Source organism: Podarcis liolepis (assembly GCF_965112155.1).
Source record: "Podarcis liolepis genome assembly, chromosome: 13".
Lineage (NCBI taxonomy): Eukaryota > Metazoa > Chordata > Lepidosauria > Squamata > Lacertidae > Podarcis > Podarcis liolepis.
The window spans coordinates 11,523,830-11,539,062 of NC_139573.1; the positions used below are offsets into that span (position 1 = coordinate 11,523,830).

A 15,233-nucleotide genomic window follows, 5' to 3' on the forward strand; every position below is an offset into this window, starting at 1 on the left:
CCTAACCGGGGCAAGGCAAGTAATTTGCGCCCCCTAACCCGTGGATTTTAGCACTCGAGTCTCTTCCGCGCCCCCCCCCAGATGTTGCGCCAGGTGCAGCAGGCCCCCCTGCACCCCCCACGCTACGCCACTGCTCCCACCACAAGTCTTCAGGACAGCCATCTGAAGGCTGGCGCGGGGAGAAGGTCTCTCCGCCCCACCGCCAGGCTTCGGAGGAGGTCCGAGGACAGTGGGGTTCCTGCTTCCTCCAGGAGGGCCGGCCAAACGCGCCCCCCCAAATGTTGCGCCCGGTGCGGCCGGCACCCCTGGCACCCCCCACGCTACGCCACTGACTACAACTCCCATCAGTCCTGGCCATCGGCCATGTGAGCTGCAATTAAACAACATCTGGAGGGTCAAAGGTTCCCCACATCTGCTCTAGATGTTTTGCACTGCACATTCCACCCCCCCCCCCCGAGAATCTTGCCATGCTGGCTGAGGTTCATGGGAGTTGTAGTACGAAAATCCGGAGGGCACCATTTCTGGTACGCTTGTTTTAGACGTCTTGCTGTCATGACCGCTCTATTTGCAGATGAAACAAAACAAAACAAAACAAAACAAAACAAAACAAATAAAATAAATAAAAAAATCCTTCCAGTAGCACCTTAGAGACCACTAATTTAGTTATTGGTATGAGCTTTCGTGTGCATGCACACTTCTTCAGATTTAAGTGCAGAGTATAAACAGAGGAGGGAAATACACTCTGTTAAGCAGACAGCACAGGTCTGCCTTGTTTATTCAGGGAGCGGCTTGTGCATCCGTCTGCAAGGCCATAACGCCGTTTCAGGCGAATCCCAGGCTCCCTTCCACCTCAGATTGCAAACTCCCCGTTTCTCACATGGCCACTCATCTCATGTATCTCATCTCGCAGCTCTCGCAGCAGCGGGGGAGCTTCCTTAAAGAGCGGTCCTGTACTGCCACCTCGTGGCAATAAAAGAAAACAATGATTCAAATCTGCGTTTCTTGCCCTCCCTGTTCGCCCGTTTAAGAAGCCTTCGTAGGGGTTTCTGTACTTTCTGGACAAATTGTGGTGGCAAGTCAACAGGTTTCCCACCCAAATCACTCCACAAAAGCGCTTCAGTTAACTTGCACCCCTGCTCCAGATCAGTTCCTCTTGGATTCATATACACCCACTTAATTTTCCCAAACACCTGCCTCTAAATAAATTAGCTCCAGTCCATTAGGTCCAGTCGTGACCGACTCTGGGGTTGCGGCGCTCATCTCGCTTTATTGGCCGAGGGAGCCGGCATACAGCTTCCGGGTCATGTGGCCAGCATGACTAAGCCACTTCTGGTGAACCAGAGCAGCACACGGAAAGGCCGTTTACCTTCCCGCTGGAGTGGTACCTATTTATCTACTTGCACTTTGACGTGCTTTTGAACTGCTAGGTTGGCAGGAGATAAATAAATTAATTTCCCCTTTAATCATGAAACTACCCAGACCCTGAGATTACCTTCTGAGGCCCTCCTTTGTGTGCCTCCTCTGTGAGAGGTTTGGAGGGTGGCAACAGGAGAACGGGGCCTTCTCTGCAGTGGCTCCCTGTCTGTGGAATGCTCTCCCCAGGGAAGTTCACCTGGCACCTTCATTATACACCTTTAGGTGCCTGGCAAAAACGTTCCTTTTTAACCAGGCCTTTGGTTGATCCAATTTACATCCTATTCCCTTTTAAAATGTGGTGGTTTTTTTTGAAGGGGGGCTATTGGGTTGTTGTTTTTATTTTTATTAGGTATTTTGTGCTTTTATATCTTTATTTTATTCTGTGAACCGCCCTGAGACCCCTGTGTATAGGGCGGTATATAAATTCAATAAATAATTGCAATAATAATAATAATAATAATAATAATAATAATAATAATAATAATAATAATAAATCACCATATTTATTTCCCCAAACCACCTGTAGGCAACATACTATTAAATTAATTCATTTCCCCAAAATTTAATATATTCCCTACTTACTAAGATCACCCCTTTGTTTAATTTTATCTCAATTTTACCATCTGCCAAGAAATACCTGGGCCACTCGGAAAAACCCTACAGAGGGGGTGGGAAACTCATGGCCATGCTGGGCTTGGCTGATAGGAGATTCCTCATCCCTGGCCTATAGGCTTACTCTGAGCAATACCCCCAATTGCGGTCTGCGCCTCCTACCATCCTGGTTAGAGATCATTACTTCTGTACACGGAGCACAATCATCACAGCAAGACTTCTCCCCCTCCTTCTTTGCCTTGCTGTAACCTGGATGGTGGTTATCATTGCACACTGAAAGGGGCTGCACCTTTGCACAATGCAAGGATAGGAATGGTTCATCATCAGCTCAAGTTCTGGCACTGTTGATTTCCATAGACTTATGAAAAATAGAGACACACCTAGCACCCAGCTTCTGAATTGACTTAGACATGTTCAGTGCTTTGCTGTCCAGTCTCAGCTATGCTAAAATTATGGGTCTTTCTCTTGTTTTCTATGGGTAGTTGGCACTTCTACTCCAGAAGGCACGCCCCCCCCCAAAAAAATGGAATCAAAAGTAACTAGGAAGTCTCAAATCCAGGAAATGGATGTGTGACTCTACTCTTTTTATTATTATTTTAAAAATACCAAATCTCTGTGTTGGTCTTCTTGCAGTTGTTTCAGTATTGATAAGTGGATCTTAAGATTCGTTGATTTTGTGCCTTGCTTGGAAACTGACGCATTGGACAATGGACACAAGCTTAGAAAGTGTTTTTTGTTTTTTGTTGTAAACGCAGGAACAGAAATATTGGTATGAAGATAATTTTTAGGACCTGCACTCCAAATTTAAATCAGATTCAACAGTTAGCCCTAAGAGAAAATGAAAATAACGCCAGAAATGTATAGAGATATACTTAGTCTGGATAGGTTTACTACATAAGTCAATGTATAGCAATAAAGAACAGAATATATCAGAACACCTTTCAGCATTCAGAGTTGAACTTTTGATCCCCTTGGCCACTAAAACAGCAACTATTTCATAATCTCAAAACAATAGAACAAAATCCTGAAATAGTATAATTCTATTGCACAGTTCCAGTATATTTACACCTCTTTTATAGTTCTATGCAGATACCAAGAATGTAATAAAACCACAGACTCTTCTATCATTTATGTCTTTCTCCGTATTAGATGTTCTCTGCTGTTCAGCTCAGGCCGCAACACAATAATGTAGCATTTGGGGAAAAAGATGCAGCCCAGCAGGCCAGCACTGGAAGCCAAGATGGAAAAGACTTCAACAGCTACCATATATTTTCCTCTTGTGCTCAGGTAAGTTGGGACAAAGGATACCCAAACACTGCAGAAGACCACCATGCTGAAGGTGATGAACTTGGCTTCATTGAAACTGTCAGGCAACTTCCTGGCTAGGAAGGCCACCATGAAGCTGACTGTGGCAAGGAAGCCCATGTAGCCCAAGACGCAATAGAACATGAGGACCAAGCCTTCGTTACACTGCAGGACTATTTCCTCTGTCATTGTGTGCATGTCTAAATCAGGGAATGGAGGAGAGGTTGCCAGCCACAGAGTGCAGATCCCTACTTGAATTTTGGAGCAAAAGAGGACAACGGAATAAGCCAGTCTTTTATCCACCCATTTCCTTATCCTGGATCCTGGTTTGGTAGCCATGAATGCCAAAACCACCGATATGGTTTTGGCCAAGATGCTGGAGAGGGCCACAGAGAAGACGATGCCAAAACTGGTTTGCCGGAGAAGGCAGGTCGCCTTATTTGGTGTCCCAAGGAACAGTAAAGAGGAGAGAAAACACAAGAGGAGGGAGACAAGGAGAACATAGGTGAGACTTCTGTTGTTGGCCTTGACTATGGGAGTGTCCCGGTGCTTAATGAAGATGCCAAAGACTAGAGCTGTGATCAGAGACAACAATAGTGCAGAGAAAGTTGAAATGATGGCCAAAGTTTCATCAAAGGCTAAGAAGTTTGGAATCTTAGGAATGCATTGATTCTTGCCATTGTTTGGATAGTGATCTTCTTGGCATACAAGACAGGTTTCCATTTCTGGACGGGAGGAAAGCAATGCGTCACAATCTGAACCAGTTACAGCTATTCTTAAAGACAACTTTTGTGAAGAGCCCACCTAGCCTAATATTTTTCTCCAGGGAGCCTTTCAAAACTTCATGCCTGAAACATTTTAAAAGTTAAGTCGTGTTATCAAATCTGGACTTTTTTATGTGAAGGACATATGTTCTTTTTAATTCTTGTTTGCCTCGTTCTTTCCCCACCCCTTTATCCTCATGAATCATTATAGCCAAGTACGTTTCCGAGCACAATTCAAAGTGTTGGTGTTGACCTTTAAAGCCCTAAACAGCCTCGGCCCAGTATACCTGAAGGGGCGTCTCCACCCCCATTGTTCTGCCCGGATGCTGAGGTCCAGCGCTGAGGGCCTTCTGGTGGTTCCCTCATTGCAAGAAGCAAAGCTACAGGGAACCAGGCAGAGGGCCTTCTCGGTAGTGGCGCCCGCCCTGTGGAATACCCTCCCATCAGATGTCAAAGCGATAAGCAACTACCTGACAATCAGAAGACATCTTAAGGCAGCCCTGTTCAGGGAAGTTTTTAACGTGTGACATTTTAGTGTGTTTTTGGTCTCTGTGGAAGCCGCCCAGAGTGGCTGGGGAAACCCAGCCATATGGGCGGGGTACAAATAAATTATTATTATTATTATTATTATTATTATTATTATTATTATTATTATTATTATTATTATTAGAGAGCCAACCCTGCTAATTTTGACAAGACTTTTCAGCTTCTCTCAATAAGCCTTGTTCTTAAAGGAGAATCACAATTTCTATTTTATCTCACTTGCTGGCAGAATGTAGTAACTTCATTTCTTAAAAAAACATATTCTTCAAACTGGTTGAAACTTAAAATTGTATATGTATTATTTATAACCAATGGAAAAAAATGCATAATGCCATCATTAAATCCTTGCCCCGCTTTAATGAGAACAAAATTGCAAAAGAGCTTCTCAGAGATTACTGCAATGTATTGCACTGTTTGATATATCTTAACGTGGCATGGCCTACCCTTCTCATTTGAGACCATCCCATCTGGACATGGAACGCAATCATAGCAGCAAAATTTAACTCCTTCCTTCTTTTTCTTTCCATAACCAGGATGGCAGATGTCATTACATTCTGAAAGCGGTGGCACCTATTCAAATATATTTGAAGAGTTTAATATTCAGAGAACATCTAGGAGCGTTCATCTTACATCAGATAATCTACTAGTAAAGCGGAACACTAATCGTACAAAATACATTCTTCCTAATTGCACAGGTAGCACATTCAGGGTGACAATTACCTAATGTATTAAACATCATCCAAACGGTAGAAGATTAGAATGTTAATACTTAGAATAACCAAGTAGGTTAGAATTCAATCTAATGCCATACCAAAACAGAAATTTTAATCTGTTTTAGTATTTTGACTTTGGTATGTTTTAAAGTAGCTACGTTTCCCCCCTAGATTTTCTTGTTTGGTCTTCTTGTAAAGCACTTTGAGGTTTATGAAACAAACAGTTTATGAAACAAACAGTTTATGCAGTTTATGAAACAAACAAACCAACCAGCCAGCCAGCAAGCCAGCCTCAGGGATTTCACAGAAGAGAATGATGGACAACATCCTCTGACATTAACTGAGTTCTTGTTAGAGATTTTTTTTTCTGGATGGTGCACTTTTAATATTGTTGTCATTTGTATATTTACTGGTAGAACTTTCAGTGCTTCTTAAAGGACAATATCTTCTGCCAGGTGGCTCACAAACATATCTTCATATGAATGTTGGTATTGGAGAGACCTTCTTGGGAGAAAAGCAATGACAAACCTAGACAGCATCTTAAAAAGTAGGGACATCACCTTGCCAACAAAGGTCCGTATAGTAAAAGCCATGGTTTTCCCAGTAATGATGTATGGATGTGAGAGCTGGACCATAAAGAAGGCTGATCGCCGAAGAATTGATGCTTTTGAATTATGGTGCTGGAGGAGACTCTTGAGAGTCCCATGGACTGCAGGAAGAATAAACCTATCCATTCTGAAGGAAATCAGCCCTGAGTGCTCACTGGAAGGACAGATCCTGAAGCTTAGGCTCCAGTACTTTGGCCACCTCATGAGAAGAGAAGACTCCCTGGAAAAGACCCTGATGTTGGGAAAGATTGAGGGCACAAGGAGAAGGGGACGACAGAGGACGAGATGGCTGGATAGTGTGGAAGACAGAAGTGCCTGGCGTGCTCTGGTCCATGGGGTTATGAAGAGTCGGACATGACTAAACGACTAAACAACAACAATTGGAGAGACTGTGCAGTTATTTCCTCACCTGAGTCAAGCCTCTTTGCCATTTGATTCTGTCCTCATCAATGGTGACTTGTTTCCCAGGAGGTGCCTGAGGATCCAGCCTTCCCACTTTGACCCTGATGAAGGACTGATTTGGGAAAGTGACCAAGTTGGTAATATCAAATTCAGCTACTAATTCTCCATGTTCATTAAATGTAATTTCATCTCCAGCGTTGTTGTTGAATGAGATCCTCTGCAGGAATGAATGGAGCTAGGTGGAGAGATATTAAAAATGTATCTGAAGTGCTGTGATATTCTTATTAAGATTGCTCCATAGCTTTCCTGAATGTATTTAAGCGCTTTTCCTTTAGGAGGGAACACGCGTCCACTAGAACCAAACATTCTGCACTATTTCCAACAGTTTGGCAAGTAGGAGGTGCTAACATGAGCTAACTGTACAGGCATGAGAAACCACTTTTTTTTTTTTTACTATTTTAAGGGCTGCCTCTCTCACTGAGGAAGAGACTGATTGTGCTATTTGACAGCTAATTTATCAAAGTTTATTTTCTTAAGTTCTTGCATCTAAAAGTATTTATTTACTTCCAGCTCACATAAAATATCAAAGCAGTGCACAGCATAAGATACCATCAATACTATTCAAAAAGACACAAAATGACTGGTTCATCTAAAACTGAATGTGTCCCCCCCCCGCCCGCTTTAATGTCTATACTTTATCTTCTTCAATTGCTTTTTTACTTTTCATATAAAGAATATATATATATATATATATATATATATATATATATATATATGATGCGGGTGGCGCTGTGGGTTAAACCACAGAGCCTAGGACTTGCCAATCAGAAGGTTGGCAGTTCGAATCCCCATGACGGGGTGAGCTCCCGTTGCTCAGTCCCTGCTCCTGCCAACCTAGCAGTTTGAAAGCACGTCAAAGTGCAAGTAGATATATGGGTACCGCTCCGGCGGGAAGGTAAACAGTGTTTTCATGCACTACTCTGGTTTGCCAGAAGCGGCTTAGGCATGCTGGCCACATGACACGGAAGCAGTATGCCGGCTCCCTCGGCCAATAAAACGAGATGAGCGCCACAACCCCAGAGTTGGTCACGACTGGACCTAATGATCAGGGTCCCGTTACACACACACACACACACACACACACACACACACACACACACACGAAATGGTAAGAAAAGAAAATTATAAGAAAAAGAAAAGCAAACAACTGAATACGCCAGTTGGCATAACAGAATGCTTTACAAAATTAACCATTGCCCCGCTAAATTCCAGAACGTGGCCAGGTTTTCTAGAGGAAAAGAACACTACCGGTACCTGCCAAGGTTTCACATTTTGAGGAGACAGCATATCCGCAAGCACCCTTCTTCTGTGGTTGGATCCAGCTGACTGCATAACATGCAAAGCATGTGCCAAAGCATAGACAGCATTATAGATACTGTAGCTGTGGCCAGTCATGCTCATCTCAAAATATGGAGAAGGGATGCTCTCCAGTATCTCCTCTCCAGTACACACTTTATCAGCGTTCATTGTCTCCGTGGAGTTTGAAACTGAACAAGTGAATGCTTGTTGCCAGAAACTATTTATGAAACCATCTCCATCTGTCCAACCAGGTTTTACATTTTGAATAAATTTTTGGAAGTCTGCAAGCTCCTTTGAGTGAATTGTGAAAGAGATAGCACCGTGGAATATTTGTATATCAGTCCCAAGAGTTTTCTGAATGCTGTGTAATGCAAAATCAATTTGGGCTGTTGTAATCCATACTTTTACTTCAGCGGATTTCTTATATTGAGGAAATAGCCACTGAAACATCTTCAATGCCTTTATAGTACTTGCCAGCCATAAAATCGTCCCAGTTTTTCCGTATATAACAATTGCCTTGGCTTTGCTTGTCAAAAAAGCTGATGATAAAATTTTTGTATCTTTCATCAAATCAAATACGTCACCAGTGAAACGCAGATTGTTTACAACTCTTTCTGTGAATGCTGAACAGATCTCATTCTCAAAAAGCATTGGCTCTATGATCTGCAAGAAATGTTCTCCACCTTCATTATTCATAGTGACGAGCCCAACCCATTTCCATCTGAAATGCAGAAGGAGTTGAATAATTCCCTGGTACTGAAGGGCTTCATTGGGGACCATGCGGTAAAAGGATGGGAACTTAATTAGATTATTTGCTTGTGATTCAAATGAACCATATGAAATCTGAAAAAAGGCAAAGACGTAAGAATGGGAACAAGAATGTGGATCACATTGTCATTTAACTGAATATTTTTTCACAGCGCAATTGTATATACTCCACAATTTTTTTGAGAGCAATGCTTGCACACAAATACACAAACACATATAGTCTTGCTCAACTGTTTCTGAATATATTGATTCCTATTACATTCATGTAGTTTTTATTTTTTATATATTACTGTTTCACCACAAGGAGCCCAGTATAATGCACAATGAAATGTCAGTAAAATATAAAAACACCATAGCATTTACAGCAAATATTAAAACATCTAAAACCATCAAAACCAGAGGTCAGCAACCTTTTTCAGCAGGGGGCTGGTCTACCATCCCTCAGACTATGTGGTGGGCTGGATTTTATATATATATATATATATATATATATATATATATATATATATATATAATGAACGAATTCCTATGCCACACAAATAACCCAGAGATGCATTTTAAATAAAAGCACACATTCTACTCATGTAAAAACACCAGGCAGGCCCCACAAATAACCCAGAGATGCATTTTAAATGAAAGGACACATTCTAATCATGTAAAAACACGCTGATTCCTGGATCATCCACAGGCCGGATTGAGAAGGCGATTGGGCCGCATCCGGCCCCCGGGCCTTAGGTTGACTACCCCTGGTCAAAAATCATTCAAGCAATGTAGCACAACAGTACAATAGCAGTACTGCTGGATGATGATGATGATGATTAATTTATATCCCACCCATCTGGCTGGGTTTCCCCAGCCACACTCTGGGCGGCTTCCAACAAAAGATTAAAAATACATTAAAACATCAGTCATTAAAAACTTCCCTAAACAGGGCTGCCTTCAGTGCCAGATCTGTCTCCACAGTGCCAATGTAGCACCCTGCTTGTGGTTAACGCTTAGCTGGAATGAAATATTCAACGCAGCAATAGAGAAATTAATTTCACCAGAACTACAACAAACAATTTTTTGATTGACTCCTGAACGTGAAGAATGTGGGGGAACTTCCTAGTTTCCCAGGGAGGGATTTTCACAATTGGGACACCAACACTGGAAAAGCCCTGGTCCTTGTTATCACCTATTGGCTATGACGTTTGGTAGGACATTAAGCATGACTCCCCCATCTGATCTCAAACCATGGATCAGTGGGTATTAAGGAAGGTACTCCTTAGTTAATGGGTCCTGAACTGCTTGGGGCTTTGTAAGTTAGCATCAACATAGTAGTAGTAGTAGTAGTAGTAGTAGTAATAATAATAATAATAATAATAATAATAATAATAATAATTTTTTATTTATACACCACCCTCACTGGCCAAGACCGGGCTCAGGGCGGCTAACACTGAATATAAATACAGTAAAAACATTAAAAACAAAACAAAACAAAACAAAACCCAACCCCCCCCCACAGTTGATTAAAATATAAGTTAGAATACAGTTTAAAATGCAGCTTAAAATGCAGCCTCGTTTTAGTGGTAGCCTATAGATCAAAGACATAAGGGGAAGAAAACGTCAAATATTCACCAGGGCCAACTATCCATGCTGGTCCTACATGGGCCAGCAAACAGAGCCGAGGGAAAATTTATATACAAATCCTATATAAGGGGTTCCATAAAATAAAATAATAATAATAAACAAACAAACAAACAAATAAATAAATGAGAGGTGGGGTTAGACTGAAACCAGCCCAAAGGCCAGGCGGAACAGCTCTGTCTTGCAGTCCCTGTGGAAAGGTGTCAAATCCCACAGGGCTGTGATCTCCTGCGGTAGGGCGTTCCACCAGGCCGGGGCCAGAGCTGAAAATGCCCTGGCCCTGGTTGAAGCCAATCTAACCTCCTTGGGGCTTGGGACCTCCCAAGTGTTGTTATTTATGGACCTTAAGGTCCTCCACGGGGCATACCAGGAGAGGCGGTCCCGTAGGTATGATCCCACCTAGCAGTCCCATTTAGCAATCTGTCACATTCAGAATAATCTTTCAACACATATTCTTGAGATCCTCACTATTTCATACACATTGTAGGGTACCTATATTATATTCCCCAAACATTTTCCATATATTTCAGCTGCTTTTGCTTTTCCCCAGGGCATCGTTCCATATTTATGAATCAACAAATTCCTGCTGGAAAGAAAGAAGAAGAATGGATTGCAGTGCCAAGTCTCTCTGTCTCTGATACTCAGGTCTTACCTGTGGAATCTTGTACAGACCCAATATGTCTGCCATGCATGAAGTGGTATCAGAACTCAGTCCCCCAATGACTCCTATTACATTTTTCTGGATGCCACATTGGTAGTTGGGGACAAAGTAATTTGTATCAAAGAGCAGGTCCAGAGTGGCCCTGTAGGTCATCCTTGAATCAGTATAGCTGTCATAGATGTGGAACCCAAGAGTGACATTGGGTAGGATCCTGGGATTCTCATTGATCTCATCAACAGCAAAGACCAAGACCAAGATGTGCTGGTAGAATTTTGTCAGCATTCTGCAAATAAAACGACTTGCTATTTGATGGGAAGATAAGACCAAGTTTCATAAAAAACATTGTTGTCTCCATTTATACACCGCCCACAACTGAGTCACACATCCATCTGTGTTGTAATTGAGGTGATGCAAAGCATATTTCAGGCTGATTGCTAAAAGGAAGACTTGTAGTAAAATAGCTGTGATTCCTTGTATTTTCTTGGTTTTATTCGAAATTTATTTGCAACATAACATAACCCCCCCAATACACAAATCCACCCTCATTAAACGTGAACATAACATACAATGAGCATAACATACAACAATACAAACAACTAAATAAAAGACTTCCTTTATCCTGTATCTGGCCTCCTTATTTGCTTCTTATAAACTGTTTCCTTTATAAATAATTATTAAGATTTTTCTAATTATAACTTAAATATCCACAAAGTCTCCTGCAGACATTAATCGAAACAAGTCCAGGTATGTATTTTAGGGCACTGTTTTGTGAAGTATTCTCTGCATTTCCCCCATGCTTTTTGAAACTCTTGTCTAGTGTGATCTCTAATTGCCTCTGTTAATCTGGCCAGTTCAATATACTCTAACAGTTTGTCTTGCCATTCCTGTTTTGTCGGCACAGTTTCTTTTTTCCAGTTTTTAGCAGTTTGGATCCTTGCTGCTTCCTGCATAGAGGAATATTTTCTGATCTTGCTATACCTGTGTCCGTTATTCCTAGTAGAAAAGCTTCTGTATTTTTCATAAAGGTATACTTAAATATTTTTTAAGCTCATCATATACTGTGTTCCAGAAACTTTTGATTTTTTCACAGGTCCACTAAACATGTATAAGTGTCCCCTCTGTTTTACCACACCTCCAGCACAGATTTGTTTTTGTCTTATATATTTTAGCTATTTTGGTAGGTGTTAAGTACCATCTACAAAACATCTTGATTACCGTATTTTTCGCTCTATAAGACGCACCAGACCACAAGACGCACCTAGTTTTTGGAGGAGGAAAACAAGAAAAAAATTATTCTGAATCTCAGAAACCAGAACAGCAAGAGGGATCGCTACACGGTGAAAGCAGCAACCCCTCTTGCTGTTCTGGCATCTGGGATAGCTGTGCAGCCTGCATTCACTCCATAAGATGCACCCACATTTCCCCTTACTTTTTAGGAGGGGAAAAGTGAGTCTTATAGAGCAAAAAATACGGTAGATTTCCCCTCAATAGAGTGCCATCTAGTCTACCCCCTGAAATGTAGGAATGAGGGGAAATAGCTGTGATTCCTGCATTTCAGGGGGTAGACTAGATTTGTACTCTGGGACCCTCCCAAAGCTGCAATTCTATGATTCTAACTCCGGTGGTCTAAAGGGGAGGTTGGGTGAGCAGAGGGGAATTCTCTGGTTTGTCCAGGAACCCACTTCCCTGCACAATACAGAACCCAGGAAAGCTGCAAAAAGTCCTACCCTAGAACTACTTTTTTCAAAGCAACTGAAGCACCTTACAGTCAGATAGAAAAATATAAAGATAAATGAAATTTAAATGGACCATTTACTTACAAGGGGTTGTCAATCATGACCCGAGAAGGGTGTTCATTGAATAAAACCTTGGGAAACACATAATGGATATGAGACGACATCTCACCAATGAGGAGTTCGCCTGACTCATACCACTCATGATGAATATGTGCAGGATTGCTTTGGGTGCACTTCAAACTATGCTCTTTGCACCCCAGGTTGGGGAGCAGGAACAGCAGCAGCAGCACCACCAACATCCTGATTTCAAACTTTATTCTATGCATGGGCTTTCCTCCCTCTCTGTCTCTTTCCAACATGGTTGCTATTTTCAGCCTGATTTGAATAAGATGGCTTGGTGGCAGCAGAATCTGCCAATGGATTTCTCAAGTGGACATATATCCACTTTATCCTTGATTTGAACATTGTCAGAAAAGCATGCCTTGGATATCAGATAAGTAAACCTGATCTGAAGCTTTAGCTATGTTAGGATTATTATTGATTAAATTTCTCTAGTTCCTCTCTTCTAAAGATCACAGGGCAGTTTACAACATAAACACACAAAATGCATAACATAATAATAATAAATACCACTACCCCCACTACAATGAAAGAAGGAACCTGAACAGCTCAACAGAGCCTGATCACTCTTTTGTTCTTTATCTGATCTGGCCATGGATTACTGAAGTGTTTATAATCATCTTAGCCTTGCTTGCTGATTTTCCCCTGTCTCCCTACCACCTTCTGGAGCTTTGGCTGGGTGAATTGATTACTGTAATCTTAATAATTACAGGGGAAAGAATCACTACTGAAATGCTTTGGGATGATGTAATGCGTCATCATTTGGCGCTCTGCCAAAGGAAACTTATTTGTTAGAGCAGAGATTATGGAGGTGACTGCCAAGGATATCTAGTCCAACCTTCTGCTGATAGAGGGCCTCCACAGCTACAAAACCTATAATACATGACCATCAGAATATTGTTGTGAGTGGTGTGAGATTCCAGGGGGTTCCAGGCACTTGCCCAGGGTTCGTGTTTCCTTTTGGGAATGAAGCATGGTTGAGATTGTGGTGTCTTTACGATATATGGTTTATTAGCACATATATACAACCTGACATAAGGGATGCGGGTGGCGCTGTGGGTTAAACCACAGAGTCTAGGACTTGCTGATCAGAAGGTCGGCAGTTCGAATCCCTGCGACTGGGTGAGCTCCCGCTGCTCGGTCCCTGCTCCTGCCAACCTAGCAGTTCGAAAGCACAAAGTGCAAGTAGATAAATAGGTACCGCTCCAGCAGGAAGTTAAACGGCGTTTCCGTGCACTGCTCTGATTCGCCAGAAGCGGCTTAGTCATGCTGGCCACATGACCTGGAAGCTATGTGCGGACAAACGCCAGCTCCCTCGGCCAATAAAGTGAGATGAGCGCCGCAACCCCAGAGTTGGTCACGACTGGACCTAATGGCCAGGGGTCCCTTTACCTTTACCTTTTATACAACCTGACCCTGCAATGGAGCATCATCACCCCCAAAGGGACTTGTTTTGCGCATAGCCACAGCCTTGGATTATATAGAAATGAAACTTTTTTTTGGAAATAATTTTTACTTTATTTTACAAATTCATTCACATTCAAAATCACAAATATTTAAAATTACACAAGATTCTTCTGGATCTCAAGACCTCCCCCCTCCTCTCCATGGGTTCTTTGTGGTGTCTTTATGATACAGTGGTACCTCGGGTTACATACACTTCAGGTTACAGACGTTTCAGGTTACAGATTCCACTAACCCAGAAATAGTACCTCGGGTTAAGAACTTTGCTTCAGGATGAGAACAGAAATTGTGCAGCGGCGGTGCGGTGGCAGCAGAAGGCCCCATTAGCTAAAGTGGTACCTCAGGTTAAGAACAGTTTCAGGTTAAGAACAGACCTCCAGAACGAATTAAGTACTTAACTCTGTCGGAACTCCGCTTGACCGAGCCGATAAGGCCTCATTTTCCTCCGAGCCGAGCCTTTGAAATCACCTCCGACGTGTTTAATGACCTGAGCCTTTGATAAGGCTCCAAGCCCATTCTATCCAGCAGGGTTCCCAGCACGGGGAAGAATGAGATAGTATGAGCTACATTGTAAAGAGTTTTATTTCTAAACTACGCAGAACAGAAAAGACATCCTCTCTCTATGAAAGCAGAGGAACAAAGGAACAAAGGAAGAAAGGAAACGGGAAACCACTAACGTCCTGTCTCCTTTCCTGTGAGACTCCAATAGTATGGAATCCCAGGAATGTAAACAGAGTCCTGTGACTCCACGCAGCTGCTCAGTGAGAAAGAGAAACTAACATCCCCGAGGTACCATTGTATGTGGTTCATTAACACATATATACAACCTGATATTGTATTGAAGGCTTCACAGCATCAACATCCCAAAAGGGTCTTGTTTAGCCCATAGCCTTGGATTAGATACATATGAAACATTGCCCCCTCCCCCTGTCTCCAGCTTTTCACGTTTTTCCTCCATTTTACATCACTGCCCTCCAAACTCTCTACTCTAAACTCTGGCTTTATCTGTTGAGGGATGGAGCCCCACCCATTTCCCTTCTCACACTGAGCCGCTTAATCCTTCTTAATGACTCATCACCCAGGTGATCACCTCATCAGTAAGGGAGCCTGGCTTATATTTGCTGGACCCTGGGGTT

At 42.3% G+C, this 15,233-nt stretch overlaps 2 protein-coding genes across 2 annotated transcripts; both read right to left on the reverse strand.

Annotated features, from left to right (window-relative positions):
• Positions 1-2,850: 2,850 nt before the first annotated feature.
• Positions 2,851-4,246, reverse strand: LOC310691449 (vomeronasal type-2 receptor 26-like). The gene has a single exon (XM_083471243.1). It carries the CDS (start codon positions 4,054-4,056, stop codon positions 3,157-3,159), a length of 900 nt encoding a protein of 299 aa, XP_083327369.1. The 5' UTR covers positions 4,057-4,246; the 3' UTR covers positions 2,851-3,156.
• LOC310692610 (vomeronasal type-2 receptor 26-like) lies at positions 4,168-11,199 on the reverse strand (the record flags this gene model as incomplete). The annotated part of the gene is made up of 5 exons (XM_083473553.1): positions 10,769-11,199; positions 7,678-8,565; positions 6,371-6,598; positions 5,084-5,210; positions 4,168-4,181 (listed from the first exon to the last, which is right to left on the reverse strand). The coding sequence occupies exons 1-5, from the start codon at positions 11,057-11,059 to the stop codon at positions 4,168-4,170; spliced, it is 1,548 nt and encodes a 515-aa protein (XP_083329679.1). The 5' UTR covers positions 11,060-11,199.
• Positions 11,200-15,233: the final 4,034 nt, after the last annotated feature.